Source organism: Agelaius phoeniceus, chromosome 16 (genome assembly GCF_051311805.1).
Source record: "Agelaius phoeniceus isolate bAgePho1 chromosome 16, bAgePho1.hap1, whole genome shotgun sequence".
NCBI classification, from domain to species: domain Eukaryota; kingdom Metazoa; phylum Chordata; class Aves; order Passeriformes; family Icteridae; genus Agelaius; species Agelaius phoeniceus.
Window position 1 is genome coordinate 1,092,427 of NC_135280.1, and position 16,400 is coordinate 1,108,826.

Genomic DNA, 16,400 nt, shown 5'->3' on the forward strand with positions numbered 1-16,400 from the left:
AACGCCAGGCTGGAGCTCCTCCCGCAAAGCCCGGCTCAGGAGGGGAGGAGGGACAGGGTTGGTGCGCCCCACCGGCCCCACACCTCTCCCGGCTGCCCCGGGTGTGCCCCGGTCACAGAGGTCCCGGTGCCCGGCGGGGCCGCGGGGGCAGGAGCTGCCCCGTGCTGGGTCGGTGCGGGGTGACCGGCGGTGGGGGCCCAGCAGGAGGGAGCCGTGGGGCACAAAGGGACCTTTGTTGAGGCGCTCCGGTTGTTATCAGGTGGTGGCAGATGTGAGGGAAGCCCCCGAGCCGAGCGCAGCCCCAGCCCCCAGCCCCGGAGCCCGGCTCAGGGCCCCGTGCGGCGCCCGGCTGCGGGATTAGAGGGCAGATTAGACGGCGCTCCGTGCTGGCAACCCAAATGTCCTGGATTGGAAAGTGGGGGTGGGGACAGGAGACGGACCCCGCCGTGCCCGAGGGGGGGCAGCCCGGAGACGGGGCCCGGGCGGGAGCTGGGGCTGTGCAGGGACCCTCGGGGGGTGCTGGCAGCCCAGGGCGGGCAGGGGGCACCGGGGCACAGCGGGGCTCCCTCCTTCTTCTTCCCGTCTGCCGCGGGGCTCACACGGGGCTGCAGCTCCCGGTGCCCGTGCCCTGCAGCCCCTGGGACCGCACCCTCATGCCCAGCGCTGGTGCTGGCCCGCAGCCCTCTGGCCCCGTGTGCCCCAGCGCCGGTTGGATGGAGCCGGGACTGGCGAGGCTTTGAGCTGGGAACTTGTCCGGGAGGGCAGAAATTTGGGCTGATTTCGTGCGAATGATGTCCGTGCTCTGCCCTGATGGCACCGCGGGGACATCAGCGCCTTGTCCATCCCTGGCCCCATTTCCTATCGGGTTCCTCAGCTTCCTCAGCCCTCGGCACAGCCGGGAACCCTCCGCAACCGTAATGTCTCGGTCATTTCAGCCTTAAAAGTGAAAGGGACGAATGTCACCGGCCATTGTGTCAACAAAAGTGGAAGATGACGCGGTAATGAGCGCTTTATTTACAGAAATAAAGAAGGCTGCTCTTGCCCGGTTTCCGATATCGGCGCCGCAGGCTGCTGCGATGGCCGGGCGGGACGGGGAGCGGCGAAGGGCACCTGGAGCCGGGCTGGGGAGCAGGGGGTGCTCCGGGAGGGGTCTGCGGGACCCCCCGGGACCCTCCCCGGGGAGATGGAGGCCCCGAGCAGCCGTGCTGCCCCCGTCCCCTCCGGCCGCTGGGACCCGCCAGCTCGGTACACGCCACGGCTGCGCGGCGGCTCCCACCGGGGCGTCCCCCGGGCCCGGCACCGGGGAGGGGATCCCCGCGCTCCGCCCGCAGCACCGGGCGGCCCCCGCCCTCTCCTCCTCTCCTCCTCCTCCTCCTCCTCCTCCCGCTGCTCGTCGTCCTCCTCCTCCTCTTCCTCTCCCGCGCTGCCCCCCGCGCTCCCGGTGCGGCCCCCCCGCCCCGCCGCGCCCCGCCCCGGGCGCCCGCCGCCGCCGCCGCCCCCGCCCCCGCCTCCGGAGCGGGCGGGCTGGGCGGGGGGGCTGCACCGTGCCGAGCCGAGCCGTGCCGAGCCGCGCCGAGCCGCCCCCCGCCGCCCCCCGCCCCTCGCCGCGCCGCGCCGCGCCGCGGAGGATGCTCGGGCCGTGAGCCCGCAGCCGGCAGCCCCGGCGCGGCGCAGCCATGGGCAAGGACCAGGAGCTGGTGCAGGCGGTGAAGGCGGAGGACATCGCGGCCGTGCAGAAGCTGCTGCAGAGGCCCAAGCCCGGCAAAGCCAGTGAGTGCGGCGGCGGCGGGGCCGGGCGGGGGGCGCCGCTGCGGGGGGACACACGGAGGGGGGGGGAGCACGCACGGGCACCGGCGTCGCAGCCGCGGGCGCGGCGCCTCGGGGCCGCATCCCAGCGCTGCTCCCGGGGCCCGGCCGCGATGCCGCCCTGCCCGCCCCGGAGCATCCCCGGCCCTTCCCCGGCTGCGGCTCCGAGCGGGCGGGCGGGGACCGTAGACGTGCCGAGGACCCCCGGCGGCGCCCCGGGAGGGGCGGGGGGCGCTGCCCGGCGCGGCTCTGAGCGCACCGGCGGGGCTCGGAGCATCCCCGGGCGCTGCGCGGGTGCGGAGCGCTGCGAAGGGTCCCCTCGCCCGTCCCGGGGCACCCCCGGCGCGGTCGGGCTCCGGCCGGGCTGCCCTCGCCCCGTACCCCGGAGCAACTCCGGACCCTCCGGGAGCCGGGCCCGGTGCTCCCCCGCTGCTCCCGGGGGTCTGGGCAGGGTTTGCGGCCGGGCGCGTCTGCGTGTGCGTGCAGCGAGTGTGGCCGGCCCGCGCGGGAGAGCGCCGGGGCTCGCTGCCCGCACAGCCCTGCGTGTGTCCGCGCTGCCGCGGGCGCGTGTGCGGCTGTGTTTGGGTGCGTGGGGTGTTTGCGTGGCGGTGTGTACCCTGGCATCTGCGTGTTTGGCTGGGCTGTTGGTGTTCCTCGCTGAGGGGGTGTTTGGATGTCGCTCCGCGGGTATCTCCCGGAGCATCCCTGCGGCTGGCTGTGCTCGGCTCCGCGGGTGCGTGGCCAGGTGTGAGGCTGCGGGGGCGTGCGTGTGGCTGTGCGTGTGCGTCTCCGGGTGTACGTGTGTGTAGCTCCATGAGTATCTACTCGCTGTAGGATGTAACTGCTCCGTCGAGGCGTTCCGCCCGGGACTGAATAATTCATGGTGCTGATGCAGCCGCAGGTTTCAGGCCTGGTGCCGGGGACGAGCTGGGCTGCCGGGGACCGTCCCTGGCTATGGGCAGGGACCGCGGGGAGCACTCGGGTGGCTCTGGGTCACTGGGCACACGGTCCCTCCATTGCTGTGCCCACTGTCCCTCTCTGCAGGGCTGGCACTCCCCAAATGTGGGCACCCCTGGAGCTGTGCAGGACTGGTGAGCTGTCCCCTGTCCCTGGTCGTGCAGGGCTGTTTCTGGCCAAGCAGGGCCAGCGTGGTGCCCCATGTCCTGGTGCTGAGCAGGGTTGGCGTGGCATTCCCCATGTCCCTGCTCTGGTGTTGCATCCACCGTGTCCACGGTGCCACATGAGGCCAACATGTGTTTCCTCGTGCCATGCAGGGCTGGCAGGGTGTCCCCCATGTCCCCAGTGCCATCGTTGCTGTCACTGCTGAGGGACTGTGCAGGGCAAGAAGAGCCTTCAGCTCAGAGCCTTCTTCATCCCAGCCCACTCCAGACACTGCTGCTGCCGTGGCCTCTTGGGGCAGTGTGTGGGTATGGGGACAACGCCTGGCCTGTGCCCAGCAGTGTCCCCACACACCCTTCTCCAGTCCCTGCTGGCCTGGGCACACAGCTGGCGTTGCTGTGGCAACAACCAGAGGTGCTTGAGTGCCACCACCTTCTCCTGCATCCCTGTCCTTCCCAGGGCTCTGCTGCATCTCCCACGGCTGAGCCCTCTGGACGCCAGGCAGGATGGCCACGGGGGCCAGCAGTGTTCCCTGTGCCAGGGCCACAGGTTAGGGACAGGGGACACCCAGTGGGGCTGAGCCTGCTGTTGGGGTGGATGTCACCCCCTTCCCTTGCTGGGTTGCCCATCTCCAGCTCTGCTGGACCCACAGTGCCAGTGCCAGGCTCGTCTGGGGCCATTTCCCCACCGGACCCCGCTCTCCCCTGTGGCAGTGGGTGCCACGTGTGCTGTGGGTGCCGTGCTCCCAGCCTGGGGTGCTCAAGCACCTCTGGCCATGGTAGTGGGGCTGCAGTGGTGCACGGAGTGGGAGAGCAGCGGGCAGGGCTGTCCCCACGTCCCCTCCGAGTTCCGGTCCCACACACGCCTGCGGCGCTCCCCGCGCGGCACCGGCAAGATTTGTAACTTAGCTCTGTTATCTGGATAATATCCTATTCATGTGGGGTTTAATACACGAGATTTCAAAAATCCTTGCGTGAATTAGCGCGGGTTGCCATGGTGACAGGGGGCCCGTTTGGTGTGAGTGTGGGCTCGGGCCGGGCCGGCCGCAGCGCACACCGCGCCTGCTTCCCGGCCATCCATAATTGATGAGGTTGTCTGAAAGTTGCGCAAATCAGATGCAGGGATTTGGCAGCAAACTGTTTCCCTCCCTGTCCCCTCCTTCTCGGTGCTACCTCGAAGAAATGTGGTGACTTGGCGTTTTCCCCTTGCCTCCAGCAGCCTGGGATGGGATGGGACCGTGGGGTGTCTCCAGGAGCACTGTGCCCGCTGTGCCACCCCTGTCCTGGGCACCTGGGGCTTTGGGCAGTGGGAGATGAGCTGCGCCGTGCTGTGCCATGAAGAGGATCTACAGTCCTGTGGCTGTGGAGGGTTGGAGTGAGCTGGCTCCTTCCCTGTGAGCCCTGCAAGGGCTCATCCACGTTGGGAATGGCTCCTGTGTGGTGCTGCCGGTGCCGAGTGTGGCACCTCCAGCCAAAGGTTGGACCCTCTGCTCCGGTTTCTCCTCCAGCCAGGCTGGGGGGCTCTGTAAAGCCCTTCCACACATGGCAGCATCGTGTGGCCAAGGAGATGTCCCAGCACATGGCCCTGCAGTGCCAGGAGATGCACCCAGCATGGCAGGAACTGGCTGTGTGGGTGGAATCCAGGGCTATGTCCTGTGGGACTGTGCTGCCCTCCCCATGCCTGGTCCCCCAGGTTGCCATCAGGACTCGTGTCCTGGTGTGCTGTTGGAGCTCTGGGGCCACTTGGGGCTGGGTTAGCCATGCTGCCTGGCTGGGATCAGGGCTGGGCACGGAGCTCTGCATCCCCTGTGTCCTGCCACATCAGGGGAGCCCTGGATAACCCAGCCCAGCCTGGCCCCACTGCCCGGGGTGCTGGTGCTGAGGCCTGGGCAGCTCTCAGTGTCCCCACTCTGGGCAGGAGAGCCCTGTTCCTGCTCTGCCACCTGGGCAGGGCTCTGTATCCTGCCCTGTGTGTCACTGGCAGCAGCGCTGGCATCTCAGGGCTTGTCCCATCAGTCTGGCCCTGCTGCCATGTGCAGGGAGCAGGTCTCGCCATGCCTAGGAAGGGACCTCAAAGCTCAGTGAGAACCCTCAGTGTCCTGCTGTCCCTGGGGAGCCATCCTGGGACGTGAGTGGAGCTGCACTGGCTGGGCTGGGATGTTCCTTCACCGGTGCTCCAGGATTTGGGGACAGTGGGAAGCAGAGCCAGAGCACCTGGGGACACAGGCTCTGGGCAGGGCCTCGCCAGCTGCCTCCTGCCCTCCGGTGTGTCCTCCTGCACAGTGGCCAGTTAATTCTGGGTTTTCTTGCCTGCAGTTGATTGCATTCATAATCTGCTCTGATAACAGTATTTAATAAAACCGGGCTAATATGGCGCAGTTAGGAAATGTCTTTGACATTTTACAATTCAATTTCCATGCAGTAAAAGGCAGGGCAGATGCAAATCCAATTGTGGTGCAGTGCCCAGGGCACACGTGGCCGGCAGCCGCCGGAGCTGCCCGGTTCCCCCGGCCCTGTGGGAGAGCAGGAGCCTTCCCTGGGAGGCAGCCACCCCTGATGGCTCCTGCTGCTGCTCCCTGGGCAGCGGGCAGGACCTCCCTGCTGACAGAGAAACCCAGGCAGGGATGAGCAGGTGATGCTCACTGGGGTGCTGGAGCCCCTGCACGCTGCTGCCTCTGGAGCCACCCAGAGGTGCTGGGCAGCACATCTGGACTGGGGGAAGGGGCTGTGGGGCCAGATCCTGTGGCCAAAGAGGTGCTGGGCCCGAGCATCCCCCATGGCATGGCCAGGCACTGCTCCCACGCCTCCCCTGTGCCCTTGGCAGGGATGGAGGGGCAGAAAGCCAAGGGGATGGGCTGGGGCACGGGGGTGGTGCCAGCAAGGGGAGATGTGGGTGCATCCCAGGCGTGGCCCAGGCACAGGCTGTGCTCCGAGCCCTGCCCAGGTTCCTCCAGCTGCTGCCCAGCTCCTCCACGTGTCAGCGGGTCCCTCGTCAGCCTCTGGGGGTTCCCAGCCCGCGTGCAAAGCCTCGCTCCCAGCAGGACTTGGCAGGGAAGCGTGGGCTGGAGTGTGCCAAGTTTCCTTCCAGAGGGGCACGATTGCTCAGCCTGGGGTGGCTCCTCATTCTTTTACATTTCTTGCCTCTGTGCTGGGCCGAGCTGTGCATGCACACCCTCTCTGCCCCTGCCCCCAGCACAGCCCCCGTGTCCGGGCTGGCTGCAGGGTCCCTGCCCCACAGGACAGCTCTGGGGACACTTGGCCACTGCCATGGAGGGGCAGCGAGCCACGGGCTGGCGGCTCCGTTCCCAGCTCCCTCCCTGGCCTGGATTTCCTCTCAGCAGTCCCAAATCCACCTGGCTGGACACCAAGCAGCCCTTTGGCAGCCCCTCTGCGGGGCTCTCCCACGGCTGTGTGTGCACCAGGACCTCTCTGCCCCTGTGCTGGGGGTGGCACTGGGGGGGACATGGCAGGGCCAGCCTGCACCCAAGGGTGGCCGGGCTGGCACTGAGCAGGTCTGAGTGCTGTGAGTGCCCTGAGCTCCTCTCCACAGCCGTCCCAGTGGCTGCCAGGCCACGGTGGTTTCCAGTAGCCAGGCTGGCGTCTGGCTCCTCTCCTCCTCTCTGCACTCTGTTTAACCCTTCCTTCCCCTTCCCAGCTGCTGGGAATGGCTGTGATCAGTCCCCCTGCCCATCTCGGTGTGCCCAGGTGCCCCCAGCCCCTTCCCCCTCCCCACGTGTCTGCAGTGGCTACAGCAGCAGGGCCTGGGGATGGCAGCTCTGTGCTGCTGTGCCAGGGCCCAGGTGGGTCCCACAGAAGTGCTGGGTGCTCAGTGAGCACATTCCTGGCTCATGGCAGGTGGGACCTGTGGCACTGCTGGTGGGGTGAGTGCTGGAGGGGAGGGCCCAGCTCTTGGGTGATAGCTGAGTTTGTTTCCCACAGTGCTGTCTGTCCTGGAGCTGGTGCTGGGGCTGGTGTGTGCTGGGAGTGGTGCTCAGCACTGTTGGGAGAATGTTGGAGAACAAATTTGCTGATATTTAATGGCTGGTGCTGGTCCTGCTGGGCCAGGCTTCCCTTCCAGTGAGTGAGAGGCTTTGGGCAGCAAAACTCAGGAGTGCCTGCATGGACACTGTTGTTCTGCCGCTGTTTTGTGTCCTGTCCCTGGCCAAGTGTGCTGCAAGGGTGGCCATGCCCAACAGGTCACCGAGCCAGTGTGCAGCGCTGATGTCACCTCTGCCCTGGCTCACCATCCTGTCCCACACCTGGGGCACGTGGGACTTGCCCTCCTGGTTCTCCTCTTCCCAGTGATGCCCCCCTGCCCGGCAGGACGAGGGCTGGCTCATGCTGCTGGGCTGAGAGGGATCTTTTAGCTCTAATGAAATGTTAATAGTATTTTCCAACTCAATACGGGAGTAGAAAATGAGGTGTTTAACGCTGGGCTCTGCAGCGACAGGAGCAATCAGCCTGAGAAATGGGGAGCTGGGATGCAGAGCTGGCCTGGCCTCTCCCGACAGCCCCGTGCTGCCGGGACTGCTCTGGTGATGGATGGGTCCCAGTGCTGGCACCAGGCACCCAGTGGGGCAGCACCGTGCTGGGAGAGCGGCTGGCTGGGAGTGCCAGCTCTGCCCGGGTCTCCTTGGCTGTCCCCACAAGGTCACTGCTGGCACCTGGAGAGTGCCGAGCAGGTGGAGGTGGCTGTGGGGCTGGGGTGCCCTGGGGTGCAGCAGGGTGAGGGGACCCCAGCACTGTGCCCTGCCATGGTCTGTGTCAGCTGGAGATGGACCAAGCTGGAGATGGTGCCCAAGGGTGCAGCAGGGTGAGGGGACCCCAGCACTGTGCCCTGCCATGGTCTGTGTCAGCTGGAGATGGACCAAGCTGGAGATGGTGCCCAAGGGGCCACCACAGGCTCTGCTCCTCGGCGCTTGGGTGTCTGGGTGCCCCTCCCATGTGCCCACATGTGCCCCTCTGCATCCTTGTGCATCCATTGCTGTGCACCTGTGGGTGCCCCAGCCCCTGTGCACCCTGTGCATGCCCCAGCCCCTGTGCATCCATGTGAATGCATGTGCTCATGTGCATGTCCCAGCCCCTGTGCATCCTCTGAGTGTCCCAGCCCCTGTGCATCTTGTGCATGCCCCTGTGCATCCTGTGCATGCTCCTGTGCATCCTCCGAGTGCCCCAGCCCCTGTGCACCCTGTGCATCCATGTGAACGTGTGTGCATGGTGTGCCCCATGCCCCTGTGCCCGTGGCCTCTCTGCTGCCCATGCTGGCGCTGCCTCCTGCCCGGCCGTGGGGCCGTGGGGCCGTGGGGCCGTGGGGCCGTGGGGCCGTGGGGCCGTGGGGCCGGGCCCCGGGCACGGCCGGCTCGTGGCGGCGGCAGCAGCAGCCGCTGATCCCTTCCAGATGTGACTGCCGGAGCTCCTCGAGAGGCCCCGCGGGTTCCCGGCCCGCGGCAGCCGCTGGAGCAGAGACAAAGCGACGGCTGCCCGGCTCCTGCATTGCAGCTGGGCTGTTTACGGCAGCGCGCTCCTCGCAGCCCTGCAGCTCCGCAGCAGCACAGCCCCGCTCCCCGGGTGTGCTCAGCGGCTGCCTGAGCCTCGGTCCTGCCAGCCCCTGCCAGCCCCCTCCCTGTGCTGGGGGCACTGGAGACACTGGGGGCACTGGGGACATTGGGGATACTGGGGATACTGGGGGCACTGGGGGCTCTGGGGGCACTGGGGATACTGGGGACACTGGGGGCACTGGGACACTGCAGGCACTGGGGATACTGGGGACACTGGGGGCACTGGGGACACTGGGGATACTGGGGACACTGGGGATACTGGGGACACTGGGGGCACTGGGGACACTGGGACGGGTGCTGCCAGCCGTGCGCCTCCCCTGCAGTGCTGCCAGCCCGGCGGGAGCAGTGCGAGGCCTCCAGCTGCACTCCCTGTGCTCCTGGGTGATGCCGGCCATGGCCTGGCTGCACATCCCTGCTGCCCACAGCCCCGGCAGTCACTGGCACACCCCTGAGCTGCCAGGCCACAGAGCTGCCCGTGCCTGTGCCCATGCTGCCCCTCATTCCCGCTGGGAACGCAGCCCTGGAGCAGAAGGTGGGCACGGTGCAGCGGCCGTGCATGAGGACAAACGATGGCTCTGGAGGCATCAGGTTTAAATAGAACCCGGGGCCTGTTTAGCTGAGCATGGCTGGGAGCTCAGAGACAGCGCTGCAGCAGCCCCCAGAGCCTCTGATGGATCTGGGCCACCTGCACACAGATGTGCACACGTGTTCACACACTCAGGGAACACCAGGAGCTGATCTGGGCTGCCTGCACACAGACATGTACACATGTTCACACACTCAGGGCACACTGGGAGCTGATCTGGGCCGCCTGCACACAGATTTGCACACGTGTGCACACGCTCAAGGCACACCAGGGGCTCCCACCACTTCCCAGTGCTGCTGCACGGTGCCGGGTTCATGGGAGGCCAGTGATCACCGCCGTGCCTTGGTTAATGATGCTTTAAGATGCACAAAGCTCCAGGTCCCGCCCTGCAGCCAGCGCGGACAGGGTCCCTCCTCCCTGGCCGTGCAGAGGGGATGAGGAGGGGGAGGAGCCGGGGAGGATGAGGATGGGGATGGGGATGGGGCAGGAGGGCTCTGCCCCAGGGCAGACGTGAGTAGTGTGTACCCACCTCCGTCTGCTCCCGTGTCCCGAGGAGGTGCAGTGCCAGCTGTGCTGGGATGGATGGATGGATGGATGGATGGATGGATGGATGGATGGATGGATGGATGGATGGATGGACGGGCAGACACAGGTGACAGTGGCCCTGAGCAGCCATGTCCCCATCCCTGCCATGCCAGCCTCGCTGTGCCAGCAGCAGCTCTTTCCAGCCAGGGTGATTATTGAAAATTACCTGTTTGCCACAGGCTGGCAATTAGAGCTCCCTGTAAGCGACACCAACATTCATTTCCACAGAGACGAGTGTGGGCGTGCGGCTGGCACCGGGCACAGCAGGCTCTGGCACCGGGCACGGCAGGCGGCTGGTACCGGGCACGGCAGGGACCGGGCACAGCAGGGACCGGGCACTGGGCACAGCAGGCAGCTGTGATGCTCGGTGCTGGTCCCACAGAGCTGGGCACAGCCCCTCATGTCCCACCCATGTCCCCCTGTCACATCTCTGTCCACATCTCTGTCCTGCCCGTCCCTGCTGCTGCTTCCCCGCGTTCCTGGGTGCCCTGGGCCGAGTCACCAGGGAGCCCCTGCTCAGCAGAGCCCCGTGTGGTACTCGGGGGGCTGGGGGGGCTGGCACTGCCCAAAGGGGTCCGGCTGATGCAGCGTGGCTTGGCCTGGCTGCATGGTACCACACGGCAAAGGTCAGGTGAGGATATGGCTTGGGAATACAGGGGGAGAGCAGGGATCTCCACAGGAGCTGCTGGTGGGTGCTGGGTCCCCTGGACAGCCCCAACCCTGGTGGGTTGGCTCTGCCATGGGTACACCCATGTCCCCTGTCCCCGACTGCCCTGGCAGCCCACAGGCTCAGCCCCGTGCCATCCCAAGGGACTGAAAAGTTTCCTTTTTGTAAAAATAAAAGCATCACAGTGGAGTCCCTGCTGCCTCTTGAAAGCTGCATTTAAGCTGCTTCCTGCAGCCCCAGGGGACAGCGCTGTGCGGTGACTCAGGCTGCCAGAGCCCAGCCAGCCTCCAGTGCGGATTTCACCCCTTCCTGGAGAGGGGTCTGCCAGGGACGGGCATCCGGAGCACCTGTACCTGTGCTGGGCACACGGGCAGCATCCCCCAAAAGTGCCTTGGGATTTGGGGAATGGCTGGGGACGGGCAGCGGGGCACACAGCTGTGGGTGTGCAGCTGTGATGGGCAGTTGTTATCCAGTGTTGGTGGACACTGAGAGGTCCAGCTGTGATGGGCAGTTGTTATCCAGCTGTGGTGGACACTGGGGTGTCCAGCTGTGATGGGCAGTTGTTATCCAGCTGTGGTGGACACTGGGGTGTGCAGCTGTGATGGGCAGTTGTTATCCAGCTGTGGTGGACACTGGGGTGTCCAGCTGTGATGGGCAGTTGTTATCCAGCATTGGTGGATACTGAGAGGTCCAGCTGCGCTGACAGGTGCATGTCCAGCTGTGGTGGACAGTGAACATCCAGCTGTGATGGACACCGGGGTGTCCAGCTGTGATGGGCAGTTGTTATCCAGCTGTGGTGAGAGGTGTCTGTCCAGCTGTGATGGGCAGTGAACATCCAGCTGTGATGGGCACTGGGGTGTCCAGCTGTGGTGAGAGAGGTCTGTCCAGCTGTGGTGGGCAGCAGTGATCCAGCTGTGCCAAGTCCTGCCCTGCAATGGCTCCATCCCATCCCAGCCACCCCTTGGCCCCAGGCAATCCCTTTCCCTGCACAACGAGCTTCCCGGTGCATTATTTATACAGTCCCGATCGATCGGAAGATGATAACGGCTTCATTAGCATCCGAGCATGGCCGGCCCCAGCGCCTGACACGACCTTGGCTGCAGGAGTACAAGCTTTTCCCTGTCAGGACCGGCTCCCCGGCGTCACCGTCAGCACCAGCCCCAGCCAGGGCTGCTGTGGCTGCCTCAGTGGGGTCCCCCCCGTGGCACAGGCCACCGTGGGGACCCCATCCTCGCAGTGAGGAATAAGAGACCCCCATGGCAGGGCTCCTCGTGCAGTGCCCGTTGTTTGCGTGGCGCTCGTTAGCAGGGATATAATTAAGAGCAGCTATTTTGGATGCTTCCTTTATCCGGCAGCTCCCAGCGATGCTGCTGCAGGATCCTCCCCCCTGTCTCTGAAACAGGCGCTTGCCTTGAATGTCTTCCCTGTGGATATTGGCTCCTTGTGGGGTCCTGTTGTGTTTGTGGGGGCACACACGGGGGTCTGGCTGCCCACATGAGCTGGGGAGTGGGGAAGCAGCAGGGATGGGGCTGGGGGGGAGTGGGGTCACTGCAGAGGGCTGAGGGAAGGGATGGAGAGGAGGATTTGGGGGGTTCTCCTGGCTGATCGGCTGTCGCCATGCTGGGGAGGGGGCAGCAATGCTTTCCCCTCATTAAGTAGATGTTGATTTAGTGGAGGCTGGAGCCATCTGCTTGGAGCAGCCGCCTGCTGCCTGCTGGGGGGAGCTGGGTGAGGATGTGCTTCGTCAGCGGGGGCTTGGCCGGGAGCCCCCACGCTCCGGCCGGGCATCGATCGCTGCCGGCGCTGCGCTGGCCGCAGAGGCTGGCGCAGGAGCACGTGAGGCGGTGCTGGGAAGGGTGAGGAGCCCCCTGAGGAGTCCCTCCATGTGGGGCCGTGGCCTTGGACACGTGTGCAGGGAGGGGATGGAGCAGCTGGGCACAGGGGGTTCACTGCAACCTGCACTGGGGCGCCCAGAGCTGTGCTTGGCCACTGGGGTCCCACCATGGCATACACCGGCCGCCTGGGCACAGGTGTCTCCATACAGAGTGTTCTGGGATACCTGGAGCAGGGACTGGGCACTGTGATCTCCCTGGGGCATGTACTGGGATTGCTGCTTGGGCATGGGGCCTCCTCATGGCCGTGCATCGCAGTGCCCGAGCTGTGGTTGGACACGGGGGTCTCCTCATGGCCGTGCATCGCAGTGCCCGAGCTGTGGTTGGACACAGGGGTCTCCTCATGGCTGTGCATCGCAGTGCCCAGAGCTGTGGTTGGGCACGGGGGTCTCCTCATGGCCGTGCATTGCAGTGCCCAGAGCTGTGGTTGGGCATGGGGTCTCCTCATGGCCGTGCATCGCAGTGCCCAGAGCTGTGGTTGGGCACGGGGGTCTCCTCATGGCCGTGCATTGCAGTGCCCAGAGCTGTGGTTGGGCACGGGGGTCTCCTCATGGCCATGCATTGCAGTGCCCAGAGCTGTGGTTGGGCACGGGGGCCTCCTCCTGGCATGCTCCAGGGTGCCCAAAGCAGCTGCCAGGCACAGCGGCAGGAGCCCCGGTGACCCTGGGGTGGGGCAGAGCGGGTTCCCATGCACAGGCCCTGCACGTGCCAGCTGCCCGTGCGTCGCCTGCACCGTGGTGCCCGCCGGGGCCGGGGCTGCACGCGGAGCGCCGGGCTCAACCCGAGCGTGATTTCGCTCCTGCAGTGCCTGTGTTTGAGTGAAGGCGTTCCTGGGAGCAGGGCAGGCCGCTCCCGCCGCGCTGTTTACTCCGGCAGGCGCTGTTTATAGCTGGTGTCGATGGCAGACGCTGCGGCTCCCGCTGCACACTGAGCTGCACCCCGCGGTGCCAGGGCCTGTGTGTGCCCCCCTTCCCTGGGGCTGGCATCCTGGTCCTGCCCCCAGGGTGTTTGTGGGGCGCAAACAGCTCTGAGAACGGTGGAGAGCTGGGCCATGAGACACCAGGGGAGCCCTGTGACCCCACACGGCACAACCATCACCTGAGCAGCCCATGGGGAGCCAAGAGGGGACACTGGGGTGTCCCAAGGATGGTGGTGGGGCTCAGGCTGTCTGAGCAAAGATGTGCCACCCCTGCAAAAGCACCTTCCTGATGGCACCTGCATGGAGAGGGCAGGATGGTGACTGCAGGGGCTCAGTGGTCCCTGCCACCCTCCAGTGATCCCAGCAGAGAGGACAGCCAGGGACACACTGGGTGCTCACTGGCAGTGTGGCCATGAAGGAGCTCTGCTCTCCTCCCCACTGTGCCCATCTCCTTTTGTAGCTGATATTTTAATTGGAAGCACTCAGCTCCCTTCTCCCTGCCTTGTTAGCGGAAGAATGTTCCTTGTCATTAATTCCCAGCCATTAATGAGCTCTCCCGGCTTTTGTTGCCCCCAGACTGGCTGCAAATCTCACTGTGGACGTGGTGACCAGGGCAGCCATCCTTCCCTCCTGCTCTGGGAACTGGGGTTTTTCTGAGACCCCAGCTGGGCTCCGTGCTCCAGCTGCCTTCGGCACGCTGACGGCCACTTCCAGAGCTTTAAGGAAAGTCAAACCACTGCATGGCTGGAAGTCACTGACTAAGCACTTGGCACGGGCAGTGATGGAAGTGCTAAACAGATTTTGGCAGCCGCAGCCTCTCCTGCAGGTGCAGGGAGGAAAGATTTGCCGCTACGCTGCGCTGGGGCCATGGTGGTTTGGTGATGCCGAGGGTGGCACGTGCCTGGGGATCGCCATCACCACTGCACCCTGATGCCCGGGCACTGCCCCGTGCCAGCCCCTGGCTGGGATCAACCCGTGGGAAAGGCCAGGCCCTGCAGACCTGCTGACAGTGTCCATCCGTCCGTCCGTCTGTCCGTCCGTCCGTCCGCAAGGCCCCATCGCCCGTCTCGGGGCCCGTCTCGGGGCCGCAGGCTGGAGCCAGCGCCGGGCACGGTGCCGCTCCTGCGCCCACGGCTCCTTTTGTCCGCTGGCCCTGGCATCCCTGGGGGCAGCTCGGCCCCTCTCCTGGGAGCTGGCTCCTGGCGCGGGGAGCAGCGGAAGCGGCGCTGGGCTCCTCTCCACGGGGCTGAATGCGCCTTTGTTGGGGACGCTGGCGGCAGCGCGGGGCTGCGGGGACTGGGTCACTCCCGGTGTCACAGGGGCTCTGCCCACCACTCATGGGCAGCTCTTCCCAGGGGAGCAGCACGGGGATGCTACGGCAGGGATGGGATCTGGGGGCTTCCGTGCCATTCCTGTCCCTGCCCACACCCTGGCGACCCCAAGGTGTCCCTGTCCCTCTCCAGGCAGCCTGCAGTGCTCCTTCTCATCCCACATGAGGCACCTCAGCTGGGAGGAGAGCCTGGGCACCTGGTGGCTGGAGGGTGGTTGCTGTGGCTCATGGAACCTGTCCTCTGCAGCTGTCACCTGTCACACTGGGCTGTGTCAGCATTAGCAAATGTCCTGCAGCTCGGACACCTGGGCAGCCCTGGAGTGCAGGGGGCAGCCATGAGACAGAGCCTCTGTCCTGGCCACTCCTGGGCCCATCTGTGCTGCATGGCCTGGGCAGGGCTGGCTGAGCCCGGCACCACTGCCCAGGTTTGAGGGTTGGGGATGGACACAGCCACCCCTCCTGCTGCTGGTGCCCTCTGAGCCCTGTTTGTCCATGCAGAGGCTCCTGGGCTGTGGCACAGCCTTGTGTCCAATCATTCAATAAACACAGGGACACTGACAAGGGGACACCGTAGAGGGGGAGAGAGCAAGGCCACGGCCAAGGCACACAGGGAGTGTCTCTCTGGCCCCACATTCCCTTTCCCTGCCTGAAGCAGCCCCTTCCAGCCAGCTTCTCCCAACAAGAGCTTGTCCCTGGCTTCGAGTGCCTTTGCCCATTCTCCCTGCCAGGCCATGCAGCCTTTGGGTCCTCTCCCATGGACTCAGGGCTGGAGCTGTGCTCACTGTGTTGGGCTCAGGGGCTGCTGTGTGGGTCCCCTGTGGGGCTCTGCCGTGCTGCTCCCGCCCTCCTCTTCCTTCTCCTGCTCCCGCTGTGGGAAGAGCAGCTCACTGGAAAGCCTGAGTGGCGTTTTTCGGGTAAATCTTATGTAAATCTGGCTCCATCCTTCCTCGTGCTGCTAATTGGATTGCCCCGGCGCGGTTTAATTTCCCAGAAGGGTGGGGAGGGCAGTGCAGGGGGGGCCGGGGGTACAGGGGAATGTGCTGAGCTCTGCCCAGCAGGGGCTGCAGGGGCCATTCCAGAGCCTCAGCCAGGTGGAGGAGCCAGGGGGGAGCCCTAGGAGAGAATGGGCAGAAGCTGGTGCCAGGAGGGGCCCCCGGGCTCTGCCACCTTCAGCAGGGACCCCCACCCTGAGCCTCCTCCTGCAGGTTCAGGCAGCCTCACACAGCCCCTGTGGAGCTGCAGGGAGCCCCAGCCTTGGTAGGCAGAGAAAGCTGGAGCTGCCACCACGTCCCCTCCCTGGTGTGCCCCGTGTCCCCGCACCAGCCACCTCCTCTAACACCCTGTCCCCTTCCCTCCCTTCCAGAGCTCCTCGGATCAGCAAAGAGAGTCAATGTCAACTTCCAGGACACGGACGGGTGAGTGGGAGCCCCAGCCCGGGTGTGGGTGCTGTGGGTGCTGTGAGCAGGGGGTGCCCCTGCTGTGGGAGTGCCCAGTGCCTGTGTGCCAATGCCAGGCTCTCCAAGCTGCCAGCTCCAGGGCTCTGGCCCCATTAGCCCACATCGCTGAGCCCTGCCTGCACCCAGAGCCGGTGCTGGAGGCAGAGGCAGGGCTGTGCCCCACATCTCACCACACTTTTCCCAGCCCTGGGGGGCTCCTCGGGAGCTCAGCCCTGTGGGGAGTTGGGTGGGAGAGCCGTGACCCTGCCAGGCACGGGTGATGCTGCACAGCCACATCCAAGGGGCAGGAGCAGCAGAAAGGGGCCGCAGACCACCCTGCTAATCACACTAATGAGGCTGCAGGGAGACAGCGGGGCCCTGCACAGGGGATGCTGCCGTGGGAGTGCTGCTTGTGGGGCTGGGCAGCAGCTGCCCCCGGCTCCCCCCGCCCTGAGATCCCCCTTGAGCAGGGCAGCAGCACGATGTGATGCCACTTGTTCCCT

General features: G+C 65.8%; 1 protein-coding gene across 2 annotated transcripts in view; it reads left to right on the top strand.

The window, feature by feature from the left end:
* The first annotated feature begins 1,388 nt into the window (after window positions 1-1,388).
* The window catches only part of CASKIN1 (CASK interacting protein 1), a 31,208-nt gene continuing 16,196 nt past the window's right edge, over window positions 1,389-16,400 (top strand). The window contains exons 1-2 of one of the 2 annotated variants that reach the window (XM_077187054.1): window positions 1,389-1,770; window positions 15,825-15,876. In XM_077187054.1, the coding sequence (XP_077043169.1) occupies window positions 1,677-1,770; window positions 15,825-15,876 (146 nt within the window). In that variant the 5' untranslated portion in view covers window positions 1,389-1,676. The remainder of the gene's footprint in view (window positions 1,771-15,824; window positions 15,877-16,400) is intronic. The other variant, XM_054643510.2, reaches the window with a different exon arrangement.